Genomic DNA, 17,792 nt, shown 5'->3' on the forward strand with positions numbered 1-17,792 from the left:
CCGGCATGACTAGACACCGAGGCGCACGGAACACTGTTACTTTCCCACCGAAGTGGTACCTATTTATCTACTTGCACATTTTTGCTTTCAAACTGCTAGGTTGGCAGGAGAAGGGGCCAGAGACGGGAGCTCACTCCATCATGTGGCACTCGGGTCTCAAACTGCCGAACTACTGACCTTCAGGTCTGCAGTTCAGCGTCTTAACCACTTGAGCCACCGCAGCCCTTTCGTAATTGGGTAGGTCCCAGCTAAGGGACATCATAAAAAGGTAAAGGTTCCCTTGCTCGAAAGCCAGTCGAGTCCGACTCTAGGGTTGCGGTGCTCATCTCCGTTTCAAAGCCAAAGAGCCAGCGCTGTCCGAAGACGTTTCTGTGGTCATGTGGCCGGCATGACTAAACACCAAGGCGCACGGAACGCTGTTACCTTCCTACCGAAGTGGTACCTATTTATCTACTTGCAATTATCATAAAGCACCCTATAACAATATAGTGTAGTGGTTTAAAGTGGCAGTGTAGGATCTGGTGGCACTGAGTTCAAATCCCCATTCTGCCTTGCAGCTTCCTGGGGACATTGGGACACTTGGGCTTGCTCAGGCTCAGCTACCTGGCTGGGTTGTTGTGAAGATAAACCAGAGACATATACGTCGTTGCGAGCTCCTTGGAGAAAGATGATATTAAAACCCCCCACATGTACTAGCCAGATAGACAGGAGCCCAGACGTAGCTCAGGGTCTCCTTCAAGTTGAAATCTGACTCACCTCGAGGACCAGGATCTCCCAAGTCACCTGGTGGCCCTCTGTAGCCAGGTGGACCACGAGCCCCCGGATGCCCAACACTTCCTGTTTTCCCGGAAGGACCCGGGGGACCGACAGGCCCAGGCCGACCGGTGAGTCCAGGTGCCAAGGGTTTTCTCAGATTAGCAGCTAACTGGGCAATTTGCTCTAAAGATTAAAAAAAGGCAAGTTAGTTTCCCCCTCCCCGTATGAATCCATGAATCATTAATCTAGGTTTTGTTTTTTGCTGTCAAGTTGCAGCCAAGTGATGGCGACCCCGTAGGGTTTGCAAGGCAAGGTTTGCTTTGCCGTTGACTGCCTCTGCGTAGCTGCCCTAGACTTCCTTGGCAGTATCTCATCCAAGTACTAACCACAGATGACTCTCTTAGCTTCCAAGATCTGACGAAGTGGGCAAGCCAGGGAAGGCCTGGAAAGAGCACCCCCCCGGCCTTGCCTGGCACGCCCATCGAGGCGGGCCAGCCGGGGAAGACCCTGGAAGGATCTTCCCCTCACCCAGCAAAGGGATTCCCCAAATGGATGCCGAATATACGGCATCCATTCGGGCAATCCCAGTTTGGCCAGCCAAATCAGATTAGGGAATCTGATTCGGTTTTAGGCAGGCCCGAATAATGCCGAATAGGCATTATTCATTTTTCTTCTGGTTCATCCGAACCGAATGCACATCCCTAATGACAGCGCTGGGCTACCCTGGGCCATCGTGTTCAGCATGGAGGCACAGAGGTGGTTTGTCATTGCCTGCCTCTTCGTAGTGACCCTGGACTTCCTTGGCGGTCTCCAATCCAAATACTAACCAGGGCCGACCCTGCTTAGCTTCTGAGATCTGACGCGATTAGGCAAGCCTTGGCTATTCAGGTCAGCACAATATAGGTATGTAAGAGGTCATTTCACACATTAGATGCACCCTATCCAACTCTCTGATTAGCAACCCTGTATGGTCCACCTCTCTCTGTTTTGCTCCTTATATTCTTAGCTGTACAGCTAAAAAAGAAAAAGAAAAAGTCATGTATGGAACAACCGCCAGTGCCTGTGGTTTGATGAACCTCTCCTGTGCATGACAGATACACAGCAGGGACAGAAGTCTCACTGATCACACACTGAACGACATTCCTTTCTGGACTTGCCTGCTCCAGATTTAGCTCAGGACGGGTGACCTGTTCAAGACTGAGTGTCACGGCCTAATATATCCACAGCTGTGCAAGACCCCAAAGTGCTGTGAGGTTGCTTTATTAAGAAGCCAACTTCCTCTCTTCCCCTCCCTCCACGCCAGGGTAATTCTAACATTCTCCCAGGCCATATTGTTGGAAAGTACAGCAGGTTCTTATCTGCCTTCTGATTACTAAGCCTAGTAACCGAGTGCCTTGGTATTTCCGACATTTCCCCCATGACGTGAAGATCTGGAAGATAAACTGGGGAACTCGCTTCTCCAGAGTATTTGGGTTGGAGTGAGCGACTCAGCATGCCTGGATGTTGGGGGCTCTTCATCACTCTAACGGTGTGTTCAGACGCGGCGTTTGCAACAGTATAGGTGCCGGTTGGAATCGGTGTACTTACCGGCGTTCACACGGCGAACATCTGCCTTCTGTCCCTAACCGTTGCAAAGCCCTTTAAACTGTTGTACTCTGCCACTAGGTCCCCAAGTGGTGGTATCCTGAGTACAACGGTTGTAATCGCTTAACCCCCCGTCTGATCACTCTCCACCGTTGCAGAGCCACTTCCGTTTGGAAGCCTGAAGCTTCCGATTTTTGCCGGCCATTTTTTTTAAAGGTCGGCGATATGCGCTTGGGCGAAGCTTCGCCCTGGCATTTGTTTAAAAAAAGAAAGAAAAGGGCCTTAGTTTAGCGTTTCGGAGGTGTCCGGGACCTCAGGGAGGCTACTTTGCTCTTTAAACTTTAAAGGTAAGTAATACAGGGTTTTTTTGCACATGCGCAAAGATCGCCATTCTATGGATGGCTGCCTATGTGCATGCTCAAACTGAGTTTAAAAACAAAAACAAAAAACGCCGATGCCCGCTGTGTGTGGACGGGCATACAGTGATGGGATCCGCAGACAGGAGGTGAGTGTGAATGCGTTTCAGCCAGCATAAACTGCACCGGTTCCAACCGGTACAGTTTATGCCGGCTGAAACGGCGCGTCTGAATGCACCCTAAGTGTGTTTAGGTGTTACTTCCTTGAATGGGAGGCCTCGCTTTGTCTTAACTTGGAAGCTGCCCTCTGACCCCGCCCTCTATCTTCCACTTTGTCCTCTCATATTCCTCACATGGCCTTCCATGGAGACACATGTCTCTGCAGACCTCTCCTGTAGAGACAATGCCCTCATACTCCCCCAAACATGATGCCGGACAAAATGGCCATTTGTGAGAGGGAAAGGACTCCTTCGATTAGGTTTCTCTCCCTCCTTTCGGCTGCAACCCGAATGTGAACTGGATCAACTTGAATAAATGTAGGTTTATCTTTTTTGCAATATACTTCTCAGGAGATTTATTTACTTCGCTCAGTATCATGCTTCTACGACTGGGAAAAACTTTGCTGGCTGTTCCCTTAGTGACCTCACCTTCCTGCCCGGTGTTATAATAGCTGTTTTTCTAAATTACATTTTTGGTGGTTTAGATTGGTTTTATGATGGGTTTTATCATGTTCCACTTTTAATTGTTTGCCTCCTTGGTGGCCCTTTGGGCCGAAATGTCAGGATATAAAATTTGTAAATGAACAAAAGTTTTACCAAAAAGATAAATAAATAAATAAATCATAATCGGGGTCGTTTCCTGCAGGAGTGCACAGGAGCGGAGCTCCGGCAGCAAAGACCCCAGGGGGCGGGCACATGCAACAAGCTCCCCCCCGCTCCCAACAGCCCTCAGTCAGCGCAAGAAGCAGCCAGGTAAGTTGCAGAGCCCCCCCGGTCCAAAACAGTCCAGTGGCACCTTTAAGACCAAGTTTAATTCAGGTACAAGTTCTCCCTCCTCTGCGAGGACAGATCTGCACGTTCTCCCCCCCCCAATAGCTAGCAATCCAAAACAGTACAGCCAGTGGAGCCTGAGCGGTGGGTGTTGCCTTCTGACACACTTCTGGTGATGTCAGGGGGTGTGGCATATGCAAATTAGTTATGCTAATGAGCTCCTGCACCTCTTTTTCTATGAAATGATCCCTGATCATAATGCATCATAAATGGTGAAAGCCAGCAACTTTGTCCCTAAAACCCCTCGGTAGCAGCTAGGGGTTCCCAACTCTGGCTTGGAAAGTCCTGGATATCTGGGAGTAGAGCCTGAAGACAGTGGAGTTTGGGGAGGGGAGGGGCCCCTCAGTGGGGTAAAATGCCATAGAGTCCACCCTCCAGAGCAGCCATTTTCTCCAGGGGAACTTGATCTCTGTACTCTGAAGATTTGTTGAAATTCCAGATCTCCAGGCTCCACCTGGAGCTTGGCACCCATACTGACAGCAGTAACTATGCTGTTGATATCGCTAGATACGTGGTCTCTTACAAAAGTCAGAGAAATCCTGTTTGTTTGTTTGTTTTAAAAAAAGTTATCTATCCACGATGGCTGTGGAGAAGAGCTTGCAATGTATTGATGGGGGGGGGGGTCTGTTTTGGATCCAGAAAGCACCGTCATGGAGGACGCAGCATTCCCCAGCCCCGCCCTGGCTGCCTTTACTTACCACTGATCATCCCACCACAGAGTTCTCTTATGTGCTGCTCACTGGCTTCTTTCCCCTGAAATTAAGCAGAGAAATCTTGATGAGCACGATCTTCTTGTTATCATCTTGTTACCTTACGGAACGGTTTGCCTGAGGAGGTCAGAAAGCTCTCCCTCCCCCTGGCTTCTCGCAAACTATGCAAAACTGAACTATTCAAGATGGCTTTTCTGCACAGGTAATAGGGCTGCACTGCACTAAATGGTTTCACAGACTTGCTTGAATAATTGATTAGGGACTGTGTATAGCTTATTGTAAGAACATCAGAAGAGCCCTGCTGGATCAGAGCAGTGGTCCATCTAGTCCAGCATCCTGTCTCACACAGTGGCCAACCGGTTCCTCTGGAGGGCCAACCAGTTCCACTGGAGGGCCAACAACAGGGCATAGAGGTCGAGGCCTTCATAAGAACATCAGAAGAGCCCTCCTGGATCAGAGCAGTGGTCCATCTAGTCCAGCATCCTGTCTCACACAGTGGCCAACCGGTTCCTCTGGAGGGCCAACCAGTTCCACTGGAGGGCCAACAACAGGGCATAGAGGTCGAGGCCTTCATAAGAACATCAGAAGAGCCCTCCTGGATCAGAGCAGTGGTCCATCTAGTCCAGCATCCTGTCTCACACCAGGTCTTCTGGACAGCCAACAACAGGGCATACGGGCTGAGGCCTTCATAAGAACCTAAGAAGAGCCCTGCTGGATCGGACCAGTGGTCAATCTAGTCCAGCATTCTGTCTCACACAGTGGCCAACTAGTACCTTTGGATGGCCAAAAACAGGACAGAGAGGCCAAGGCCTTCCCCTGATGTTGCCTCCTGGCTCTGGGATTCAGAGGCCTAGAGTCCCTCAATATGGAGGTTCCCTTCAGTCACCATGGCCAGTAGCCATTGATTCTCCTGCATGAATCTATCTAATCCCCTTTTAAAGCTGTTCATTCCTGTCACCATCCCTACATCCTCTGGCAGCGAATTCCACATTTGAATCACACTCTGTGTTTACAGACTGTAAGAAGGATCCTATTTATGCTATTTCTGTACGGCAAAATGTGCCTTGTGAATACTTTTGCTATGCTTCAGTCCTTTTTGGTGGTTCCAGACTTCTAAAATCCTAATGCACTGATTATTGTACTGACTCACTCCTTGAGTCCCTGTAAGAAAGGCAGACTATTGAGTAACGTAAATAAATAAATTAGATTTTTGTTGGCAGCAGGCCATCATTTTAGGAGAAGCATTCCTGATTCTCTCACGCATGCACACAGGGAAGAATGCCTCTTCTAAGGCTGTGGTCACACACACTAAATAATCCAATTTAAATCCACTTTCAGTGCACTTTCAAACTGGATTTTACTGTACGTGAACTGGCAAAACCCAGTTGGAAAGGGCACTGAGAGTGGATTGGAAGTGGATTATCTTGCGTGTGTGACCGCAGCCTAAGATACAGTCTGCAATTCGTCAAGGAAAGAATTTCAAAGGCAGAATCCGGCAGGAAGCTGCTCAATTAGTCAGGACGCTTGACACTGCTGAATTAGGTTCTCAACAGCGATCAGCTTCTCACACTACAGGTATTAATTTAGTTTAATAAGATTACATTATCATCGGTTTGTACTGCTGTGAATGTTCATTGGTATTTATCCCTTCGGGTTTTGCGTAGGATCGTCACAGAGCTGAACCTCTTTGCATTTCATTGCCTTTTGACCCATTTGCTACTTTCTTTTTTCCCCAGGCTGTGTTTGCGTGTGATGGAACACACATACACACACATCAAGGGGGCAGGCCGTGGCTCAAGGAACGTGCTCCCTGTCGGGATCGGGGCCCTGCGGGATCTTCTTCAATTGTCGCCCACCTAGCCAAGCCAAACAATATGGCAGGGACCCTCTCACAGCCGGTTGCCTTTGTTGAACTGCGACCATTGCTTTTAATGTCTATGATTGTCTTTTAAATCTTTAACTGTATGTATTGTATTATTATATTATTGACATGATGTTACCCGCCCTGAGCCTGTTTGCGGGATGGGCGGGCTATAAACACAAATAATAAATAAATAAAATTTGCAGAAGACCCTGATGCTGGAAAAGATTGAAGGTCAAAGAAGAAGGGGGCGGCAAAAGATGAGATGGTTAGACAGTGTTATCGAGGCAACGAACATGAAATTAAGCAAACTCCGGAGCACTACGGAAGACAGGAGGGCCTGGCGTGATGTGGTCCGTGGGGTCGCGAAGAGTCGGACTCAACTGTGCGACTGAACAACAACAACAAAAATTTGCAGGCGGAAGGTGGCAGGTTCTGTCCCCGGCATCTTCAGTTTAAAGGATGAGGTAGTAGGCAATGCATGTTCAATTTAAAGGATGAGGTAGTAGGCGATGTGAAAGCCGTCTGCCTGAGACCCTGGAAAGCTGCTGCCAGTCTGAGTTGACAATGCTGACCTTGTTGGACCAAGTCATTAGAAGGCAGCTTCATGTATGTTCTCAACATCACAAGACTTGTGAAACGGCCTAGCGTGAGTACTTCTCTAGAACGTGCAGTAGAGCAGTGGCTCCCAAACTTTTTGGGATGGTGACCGACAAGTCCAACTTTACTTGGCATGGTGATCCAAGGTTTTTTGGTGCCCTAGACAAACCATGAACTCAGTACCCATCTAGTTCAGCATTCCATTCTCTACAGCGGCTCACCAGATGTTTCTGAGAAACCCGCAAACATCTCACAAAAGGGTGCAGCTGCCCCCAATATGAACCTCCAGCAAGTGGCATTCCAACTTACACAGTCTTTGCATATGGAGGTTCCATTCCAACCTCTGACCGCCCCCCCTCCATGACCCCTGCTAATCCCCCCCCCAAGTTTCTAAGAAACTCACTCTAGTAACCATCAGGACACATTTTACATAATCGACAAGTATATGCAGTGAAGAAAAACTACCACCTAATCCATGACATGGAAGATGCTGTCTCCAGGGTCAGATCTTGGTTTTGTTGGAAATGTGTGTGTTGCGAGGTCTAAATTCAGTCATTATAGGGCTAATGTGTTTACCTTGTGTGCTGTTGTTTAGCCTGACCTGGAAGGTAACCTGGCAGAAGGGCAATGGAGAGAAAGCCCGGGAAACTGGAGCCTACTTACTAACAATCATTAGTTAATGCATTCAGGTGATTTCCTTCTAGGGGTCAAGAAGAAAGAAGAACTTCTGTTACTATCTGTCTCTGTTGTTGCAAGCATGTAGTCTTAAGTGTTTACTGTTTTGTAGATTTCCCGTGTACCCTTCCTTCCCTTTAGAGATAAAGATTTTTACATAGAAAGAAAATGCCTCCTCTCCAGTGAACAAAGATCCATTGTAAACTCTGAATATTTAACTATTTTTACCAAATTTTCCAACATATTCCCAAAATACCAAATAAAGCAACGAGAAGGGCGGGGGCAGCCATTAGGGAGGGCTGACCTGTGATCCATTTTCCGAGGCATCGTGACTGACTTTGGGGTCCGAACTCGCAGGCTGAGAAACACTGCAGTAGAGGAAATGGCCGAATTTAAGTGGGAGAACCTGGCCAGCCACATCTAAAGGGGACTGCACTGGAGACGTGCAAGTGACTTACCGGAGGACCCGGTTTCCCGGTGATCCCAGGCACCCCTTGTTCTCCTTGCAAACCCAGCTTGCCTGGATGTCCCGGAATTCCCGGCACGCCAGAGGTCCCGTTGGGGCCTTGAACTCCTTTGGGACCCAGCTCGCCCCTTTTCCCAGCCTACAGAAACAGCAAAAGGAGATAGTTTTACAGCCCAGCAGCAGCTCTGTACTCTTTCATTTCATAGTGAGGCCCTGTTCTTGTCACATTCTCTTTCTTCCAACAGCTTTGTTCTCACGGGGCATTAGCAGAGTTTGAATCATAGCTCAGATATGGCACACATGTGAGTCCCTTCAGTGGAGACTGCGATGGAACAGACCAGCTCTCACTTACAGACCCTCTTCTGCCTGCCCCCTCCTTGGCATGCGCCAATTCCCGGAGGGTGCTATTCCACTTCCTTCCACTAGGGTGCCGCTTACACCACTGTCCTGTTGGGGTCTTCCTGCCAGGGGGGGCAGACTCCTGACGCCCCTTCTCAAACTGAGGCCCTGCCTCTGGTCTCCTGCTACCCAGCTCCTGCTTACCACGGGGACCAAATTTCTTCTTTGGGGGTCCCCTGGAGGACTGGCAACGGGTGCCTTGACTGCTTGCCTTCCCCGTTCCCGGGTCTCCCCTCTTACAGTAGCCTTGTCTAAGGGGGTTGGGGAAACTATGCGGTCCAGAGAATACTACCAGCTTCAAAGAGTAAAATATTTATTAAAAAGAGGAGAAAAGTTACAAGCATACACAACACCAGCAACCAGAAGAACAAAGAAAAGTTGGTCATAATTGCGTCCCCTCTCCCTGGTTCTAAAATGTACTCTAGCTAGATGTTGAAGTAGACCAGGCAATTCCAAGCTTAGAAAGTGACAGAAGGTTCTAAAGGTCTCTTATTGCCTCAGGCGCTCTGCGGCCAGCCAGAAACCCAGGCCTGGCCGCGTGGTCAAGATGGCACCCCCGCTTGCTGACCAGAGCTCGGCAGTCTGTCCAAAGATCACCACAATTAGCCCCTCCCTCCTGGGAGCAAACCCTTTTATTAAACCTCTGACTTCACCCACTTTACATCCCTCTCCACCCCTTCTGACCTGGTCCCTGGTTCTAACCAAGTGCATCCTGGGACACCCAGGTGCATCCTGGGAGCCCTACTGGAAGTCCCCTGAAGATTCCTAATGCCAAATACCTCACTAACCTTGCGAGCCAAGTCATTTGCATGGCTATGGTTGGTAACTGACCCAGCTTCCTGTCCTTCCAGAGAGAAGGAAAGCAAGAACACTTTAAAAACAGAGAGTGGAGGGGGGATTTCTCCACAAAGACATTTAGAGAATCTTTGGGTGAAAGGACAAGGTTTTGAGAACTAAATAGTACAGGGAACGGTCTTCCACTTGCACATGGGGGCTCTCATCCAGTAGTGGCCCTTGTGCCCCCCCCCACGAATCTTTCCAAGATCAAAGTACCCTAAGAACAACACCCTGAGCCCGGGGAGGGTGGTGTTTGGGGAGGGACTCCAGCATAGTGTTGCCAGGTATTGCCGGGTCCCTCCTGGCAACCGGCAGGGGAGGGGGGAACTTACCAGGAGGAAGAGAAAGGCCCAGGCCACATGGCTAGCATTGCACAAGAAGTGATGTCATCGTGCCAAGCAACTTCCAGGGGATGCTCTGGTATTTGGGCAAAAACTCTATGGTAAAACCAGCTTCTACCATAGATTTTTTGCCCAAATACCAGTGCACCGCCTGAAAGGTTCTGGTGTGATGACATAACTTCCTGTGCGACGCTGGCAACATAGCCTGGACCTCGTCTCTTTTTACTGGTAAGTTGCCCTGCCGGCCAGCTGATCGGCGGCTGGGGGACAGGACCCGGAAGCAGGGAACCCCCATTTTCACCAGGGGGGTCAGGGAACCCTACTCCAGCAGGGTATAATGCCACAGAGCCCAACTTCCAAAGCAGCTGTTTTCTGCAGAAAAACTGATCTCTGTTGTCTGAAGAACAGTTGTAATCCTGGGAGATCTCTAGCCACCACCTGGTGGTTGGCAACCCTAGAGATGAGGGAGCCAGGAAGGAAATATCATAACAACATAATAAGAGCCCTGCTGGATCAGACCAATGGTCCATCTAGTCCAGCATCCAGCATCTCACACCACAGTGGCCAACTAGTTTTAGCCCCCGTTCACAAAACCTCGAGGAGTTCGGGGCGACATTCAACGCGGACCTAGGGTGACTGCTTCAGTTAATGGTACACCAGATGCCTTTCTGCTGCCTTATTGCTCAAAAGTGGTTTCCAGTCCTAACCTTTTTAGAAAGTGAAGAATATATACCCCCCTCTTGGTCAGATTACATAAGATGGATCTGAAGGCAAATCATTGACAGGTGGACATAATCAATCCAAGTATCATTTTGTTATATTAATGCTCTGGTCTATATGTTACTCTTGTTCTAGTAATTGTATGAATTGTCTGATAACTGAGACACTCAATACCTTTAAAAGCCTTAATTAGCACCCATACGACAATGTGACTTTGAAGTTACAAAAGGTTATTTTGCTACCTCTAGTTGGGTGAAAGTAGTTCTGATTAAGCTTGCTTCAAGATGTTCCTGCATATTTTACAATTTATATTTGGTCTTATTGTACGAATTCAAAAAGAACGAAGTTGTTTCATGAATTCATTTTGGATGTATAACTTGCTTAACTTCAATAAAAATTTAATTTAAAACAAAAACTAAACCAACAATAAACTGCATGGGGTATATAGTTCCTTAGGTGCAAGTCTACTGTCTTGGACTAGCCATCTACTGTCTTGGGGCGTGGTGTCGCGCGAGAGAAAATGGACGTCTTAGCCCAAAGCTCTCCCTCAACCTACCCACAGCAACCAGAAAATCAATAAAGAAAATACTGTCTACTGTCTTGGACTAGCTGCCCTGAGGCTGCCTTGGCGGGGAGAGCAAGGTATAAATAGAATAAATACATAAATGAATACACCAAGGAGAGACGGCTTTGAGGTTAAGGACGGGGTTTGCATGCGAAGTATGGAAACAAGCACAGCAGTAGAAATACTAAGACAGAACACACCACTGGGTTTCCATGTTGATTTGGGAAATACATCAATTCTCACTGGATCTGGACATGGCTCCGAGCAGCAAGCCCCTCCCAAAACAATATGGTGGCCAGCCATGATTGGTGACTCTTGCTGTAAATTGGGAGTGCCAGAACTCTTTTTGTAGCAGGAACTGCTTTGCATATTAGGCGACACACCCCTAATGTAGCCAATCCTCCAAGAGCTTACAGTAGCCCCTGTAAGAAGAGCTTCGTAAGCTCTTGGAGGATTGGCTACATTAGGGGTGTGTCGCCTAATATGCAAGGCGTTCCTGCTACAAAAAGAGCCCTGAGTGCAAGCGAACTTCCGCACACTATGAATGCTACACCTGTGGCTTTCGAAGGAAACTTTAGGCATGTGAGAGTCTTATGGTACCTTTGTGGAAACTGGTTGAAGTGTGAGCAGGAAACGGGAGTCTATAGCAAGGATAGGAGAGCAACGCCCCCATTTTAAGTGCAAACTCCACAGTATTTTAAAGAACCTTACAGTGTGTATGATAAATTAGAGGAGAAGCTGTATCATTTAATACGTGGAACTTACCTCTCCCTTTTGCCCAGGGGGGCCGAAAGGTCCCTGTAGGTGGAAAAACAGGAGGAAAAAGGTAAATTTCAGTAGTGGAAAGAGGCTACTGCTAGTTTTCCCATACCTTTGGGATCCTTCTATTGATAATCATTGGATTGGCCACCTACGTATCACGGAAAACCTCAGTTGTTTCAGCCCCAGAACTCAGAGATCCTCTACGCAGATTTACATTTTGAGGAAATAAGGTTAAGAAATGTGGATCCATTGAACTGGGTGAAAAGAACACCATTTGTAAGAAGTCGAGACAAAGCAAGGTCAAAGCCCGGGAGCGGGTCGTGGGAGTTGGCCAGCGTTGTAGACGGAAGGAACCCATGGCTGCTGGAATGGTGGATAACAGGGACAGTGTTGGAAATGTATGTGTTTACAAGGTCTGACAATCCAGTCATTATAGGGTTAACTTGTTTACCTAGTATTGCTATTGTTTAGACTGACCTGGAAGGGAAACCTGGCAAGAGAGCCAATGGGGGATTAGCCCGGGAAAAGTAACTTCTGTTGTGATAGGTGATTGGTTGTTTGTTCCAGGTGACTTCCTGTCTAGGGGTCGAGAAGAAGGACAGATTCTCCATTATCTCTGTGTTAGTGTGTAACAATGGTTGAACTGTAGGCAGCTTAGAAAATGTAGCTCTTAGATGTTTTGTTTACTTGTAGGTTTCCTGTATACCTTTTACCCTTAGAAATAAAGGTCTTTAAAAGCAAAGAAATCTCTTCTTTCCAATAGAGCAAGATCCATCGATACTCTGAGTATTTGAAATACTTTTGACTATTTTACAACAGACAGCAGAGAAGGAACACTAGATTGTTATGTGGGAGCACATCGCCATTCCAGCTGAAAGCAAAATATGTATGTGGCCGGAACTACTATCCAATCACCGCTCTTGGGGAAGCCCCGCCCTCCTGTGGAAGCCAGGGCACTGTGGGTGGACCCTCCTCCTCTATAGGCTGGCCTTTAAAAGTCAAGGAGGGGCCAATGGTCTGAGATCCAGGGAGCAGAAGGAGGGGGGCAGTGGAGGAGGAGAACAGGTGTGAACCTTGAATTCCTTCCCCTTTCCACAGATGAGGTCTTTAAAAAGAGCAGACAAGCGGCCTGCTTTACGCGGCATCGGACTGGCAGAAGGGCGCTTGAATGCAGAACCCGATGCCTGGCAAAGATAGCCCCCCCCCCGATCTCTGCGATCTCAGCATGCGGAGCACAGTTCTAGATTTAATGCCACTTACCAGTTCTCCTTTGTTGCCCGGCAGGCCGTCGGCTCCTGCAATGCCCTGAAAGGGAAAACCAAGATCTCAAGTTCTGCATGACGTCTGCTCTCAGACCTCATTTTGGGAGACTCCGGGCCATCCCCCATTACGTGCTGGAAGGGAAGAACCCTTAAACCTCCTTTTCGATTTGCACCTAAGAGCTCCGAACGGGCTCTCTTTAACATGAGAGATGAACTACATGGCCATCACATAAGGCTCCCAACTCTGGGTTAGGTAAATTCCTGGAGATTTGGGGGTGAAGCTGTTGTGTACGCGGACCGCCACTAGGGGCCCACGGCAAGACAGGAGCTTGGCTCCCCTGGACAATGGGAACATAGGATCCTAGTTCCCCCCAGCTCCAACCAATGGCCACTTTGGCGGGAGATTCAAACCCTCCAATGGACTAGGGCTGTGCTGGGTGGGTGTGTATATAGTTGGCCTTGCAGGGCCGTTTTAGTTAGTCTTGTGTTAAGTACAATAAACGTGTGCAAGAGCATGTCGTCGTCCGAGTCCTCCATGCGGCGAACCCAGTACTTTTCAGAAGCCGAGGGAAAGCAGGATTTGGGGATAGGAGGGACCTCGGCAGGATATAATACCATGAAGTCCACCCTCCAAAGGAGCCATTTTCTCCAAGGGGACCGAGTGTTGTAATCTGGAGATCAGCTGGAATTCCAGATCTTTAAGTCCCATATGGGGGTTGGCAACCATAGCTTTGGATTAATTCTGGACCCCCTCTCTTGAAAGTTCATGATTCCACTGAGGGGAATAGCCGTTATACTCTTTCATCAGAGCAGCCTTTACCATTTTAAGCCAAAAGAGGGCGCTTGTGGGTCAGGTATGAGTAAAGACCTGGCAGTCCTACAGAAAATGATTCCCGCGGAGATAAGGATTTCCTGCATGGCAGGGCTGCAAAAATGCCCTCTTGACTACATTTAAGGATCACGTCGAAGCCAGCTGCAGGTCACAAATCACCCCAGAAGTCCTTCAGCTTGTGGTTTGCCATGAACAGGAGCTTGGCTTTTCCTGTTACGACCACATCTTTAAATGGTTCTGGGAACAGGTCGAATGACACCGAAGCTGAAAACAACACCCCTGTAATACCTTTGTTAGGATTAGGGTCGGCAGATCCGGGTTGGGAAATACCTGGAGATTTTGGGGGTGGAGCCTGGAGAGGGTGGGGTTTGGGGAGGGGAGGGACCTCAGCCATATAAGGCCATAGACTCCACCCTCCAAAGCAGCTGTTTTTCTTCAGGGGAACTGATTTCGATTGTCTGGAGATAAACTGTAATAGCGGGGGGGGAGGCTCCAGGAGCCACCTGGAGGTTGGCAACTAGAATCCCAGTGGACCCGTGTATCCCCTCTGTCATCTGAAAATCCCATTCATGAAGGCTTGTCATGTTAGCTGGCAGTCGCGACGAAACTATGGGTGTGTTATTAAGGACACGATGAATCAAAAACTTTACTTACTTGGTTACCTTTGGGACCGGAAGCTCCACCAGGGCCCTGGGAGAAGAAGAGAAATGATGACAAATCACCCAAGGGGGGGAAAAGTGGTTTAAGGAAAGCATGCAATGTATTGAGAGAGAGAAGGTTTTTACTGTATATAGCCATAGGCCATTGCAAACCACAAACAGAGAAGAATGCAATAAAAACTGACCTTGACTGGCCAATGGTGGAAGGCAACTTCCTGTGTCTACTTGGTTGTAATACATTGCATCGCAAGTAGACACAGCAAGTTGCCTTCCACCATTGGCCAGTCAAGGTCAGTTTTTTAAAATTCAGTCTGGGCTGGCAATGGGTCCTCTGGATCTGAGGGTGAGGTCTTTCACGCCGCCTACTCCCCAGTCCTTTTAAGTAAAGATGCTGGGGGGTTGAACTTGGGACCTTCTGCAAGCCAGGAAGATGCTCTCCCATGGAACCACAGCCCCTCCCCCCCATTAAACCCCCTAGCCCAGGGGTGGCCAAATTGTGGCTCGGGAGTCGGCGGGACCCACATGTGGCTCTTTCATACATATTGTACAACTCCCGGCAGGGCAGCTGGGGAATGGAAGAGGAGGCATACTTTTTCTCCCTCTCCTCAATCTATTTGCTTTCTCTCTCTCTCTCTCTCTCTCTCTTTCCACCTCTTTCTTTCTTTCCACCTCTCTCTCTTTTTCTCTCTCAAACAAGTATCATTAGCAAACAAACAAATATAATTGTACAGATAAACATCATTATCAATATCTGTTTTTACCCCTTGTTTTTTATTTTTGGCAGTCTCATTTAATGTTAATTAAGAGAAGCAAATTTGCATATTTTAAAATAAAAACGTGCATGTGATATTTGTTCGTGTTTTGCAGCTCTTACGCTGAGCAAGTCTGGCCACCCCTGCCCTAGCCCAATATTGTAGGCTTGAACCCCTAGGGATCCTTCCCAGCCTTGCTATCCTAGATCCTTTTAAGAGAACGTGATGGAGACAGAACTCAAAACATTCCGCTCACCGACTATGTGTTTTACCACGAAGCAATGGAGATGTGCGTTGCGTGTCAAGCCCTGTCAAATTGCTTCTGACTTATGGCAACCCTTTGAATCCATGACCTCCAAAACATCCTCTGGTTAGCAGTCTTACTTGGGTCTTGCAAACTGATGGCTGTGGGGCTTCCTTAATCGAGTCTCCTGCTGGGTCGTCCTCTTTTCCTGCTGCCTTCCACCTTTCCTAGCATGATTGTCTTTCCCAGTGAGTCTTGTCTTCTCATCATGTGACCAATCTCAGTTTGGTCATTTTAGCTTCGAGAGAGAGTTCAGGCCTGGACCATTTCCGCAGTAGTGAAATCCCCCACATTGATGTTTTTAAAACGGCGCATTATGTGAAATTTTCCACAGTAGATTTTTCCTCACCAGGCGCAAACCCAAAGATTTCTCCTTCTTACCCCACAGTTTCGGAATCCCCAGTTTTAGCAAGTTCCGAAAACATGGGGCCATATCATTTTTAGGTAATAAAAGAACCCAACTGTGGCCCATTCTGCATCTAGCATTTGTTCAATTGCTTTACCAAACCCACACTGGAACAGAAAAAGATGCAGCGAAAAACCACATTCAGATACCTTGGGCCAACGCGGTAGTGACTGCAAAGTCAGCCCTGAATGACGATAAAACGGCCTAAAATCCATGCAGACGGCTACCATAATACGACGTGAAAGTGGCATGCCGTCTGGACACTGCCATAAAATCCGACAATCAACCAAAGTGAAAGTGGCATTCAATGCAGAGGGGAATTTCTGTTCCAGCGTGGGTTTGGTAAAACACCGGAGGAAATGCTAGATACAGAATGTGCCTTCATTTGGATACACTGTTCTGTGGAAACACACTATGCCCAGTTCATTTAAATTAAGAAATTCCCTCCCTCATGCAATGCTCCCTCTAAGCTGTGGAGTCTTCTGAGCAAAAATTCTACTTTGTGAGCTCCTGGCGTTAAAGTTGTGAGCAAGCGATTTGGCTACTGCATCAATTAGTTGGCTCTGAAGTCATCCTTCCTGAGCTAAGACAAAAATGTGTGAGCCGGAGGCTATAAAACTGTGAGCTAGCTCGCACTAACTCAGCTTAGAGGGAACACTGCCTCCATACAATAACTTTCTGTTATTAAATGGTAATCCCCAGATGCAAACTGTGACTTATATTCACTGGCTGCTCTTCTGCTTGACTGTCTTGATAGCTGCAAATGCAATTAAAGTTTCTCTCTATTTTCTAAGAACTTTGGTATATGACAGGCCTCGTCCAGGGTAACGGATCAACAGATGTACGCGTGGAGAACCATTAACACTCTGAACTGCGGGAAAGATCTCCAGGATTAACGTGAGTAGGTGCCGCTCTCTTCGCATGTACTATGAGGTGGTTTTGGTATGCCTTTCCTGCACAAACATCAAGGGAGGAGCTATCCAAATGTGCAGAAACTATACTGGGCGTGCTTTTCTTTTCCCTGATGAAGTCAGCCCCATTTTGCTGAACTGTCACTTGACCAAGGACCACTGTCTTACCCTCTCACCGTACCCGCCACGGATTCCAGTAGGACCAGGTAGGCCCGGTTCCCCGCTTGCACCTTTACGACCCTGAAACAAACAAGTCCATTGAAATAATTATCATGAGACAGACTTGGGGGGGGGATAACAACTAGGGCTATTTTTGGGCAGGAACGCACAGGAACAGAGTTCCGGCTGGCTCCCAAGTTGGCCACACCCAGCAGGAACTCATTAGCATAATAGGCCACACCCAACAGCAGGAACTCATTAGGACTGGCTACATAAGGGGTGTGTGGCCTAACATGCAAAGGAGTTCCTGCTACAAAAAAAGGCCCTGGGTTTTGACAACAAACAAGGTAAACAGAATAACAAGCAAAAGGTGGTGTGGCTGGATGACCACACTTCTGGTAACATGGGAATGTGGCCTAATATGCTAATGAGTGGTGCAATCAGTGGTGTGTGGCCTAATATGCTAATGAGTTTCTGCTGCTGGGTGTGGCCTATTATGCTAATGAGTTCCTACTGGACTTTTCTACAAAAAAAGCCTTGAACAACTACACTTAACAACTACACTATAGACAGACAGACAGACAGACAGATCTATAGAGATACGGAGACAGACAGATAGATCTATATATAGAGAGAGATAAGATAGGAGAAATAGAAAGATACATAGATGACAGATGATAGATAGATATAGAGACAGACAGACAGAAAAATCTATATAAATATAGAGACAGACAGAGAAGTAGATAGATTTATATAGATAGAGATAGAGGCAGAGGCAGACATATAGATGATAGATGAGAGAGAGGGAGAGCGTGGTAAGACTGAT

At 47.8% G+C, this 17,792-nt stretch overlaps 1 protein-coding gene across 1 annotated transcript in view; it reads right to left on the reverse strand.

Moving 5' to 3' along the window:
• Positions 1-17,047, reverse strand: part of COL9A3 (collagen, type IX, alpha 3) — a gene marked incomplete at its 5' end in the record, with an annotated part of 22,133 nt that extends 5,086 nt beyond the window's left edge. The window contains 7 exons of the mRNA XM_015410331.1: positions 757-939; positions 4,444-4,498; positions 8,050-8,196; positions 11,685-11,717; positions 12,942-12,986; positions 14,430-14,465; positions 16,976-17,047. Of these exons, the coding sequence (XP_015265817.1) occupies positions 757-939; positions 4,444-4,498; positions 8,050-8,196; positions 11,685-11,717; positions 12,942-12,986; positions 14,430-14,465; positions 16,976-17,047 (571 nt within the window). The remainder of the gene's footprint in view (positions 1-756; positions 940-4,443; positions 4,499-8,049; positions 8,197-11,684; positions 11,718-12,941; positions 12,987-14,429; positions 14,466-16,975) is intronic.
• Between the last annotated feature and the right edge of the window lie 745 nt (positions 17,048-17,792).

This window comes from Gekko japonicus, unplaced genomic scaffold, assembly GCF_001447785.1.
Source record: "Gekko japonicus isolate JY-2015 unplaced genomic scaffold, Gekko_japonicus_V1.1 scaffold1539, whole genome shotgun sequence".
Taxonomy (NCBI): domain Eukaryota; kingdom Metazoa; phylum Chordata; class Lepidosauria; order Squamata; family Gekkonidae; genus Gekko; species Gekko japonicus.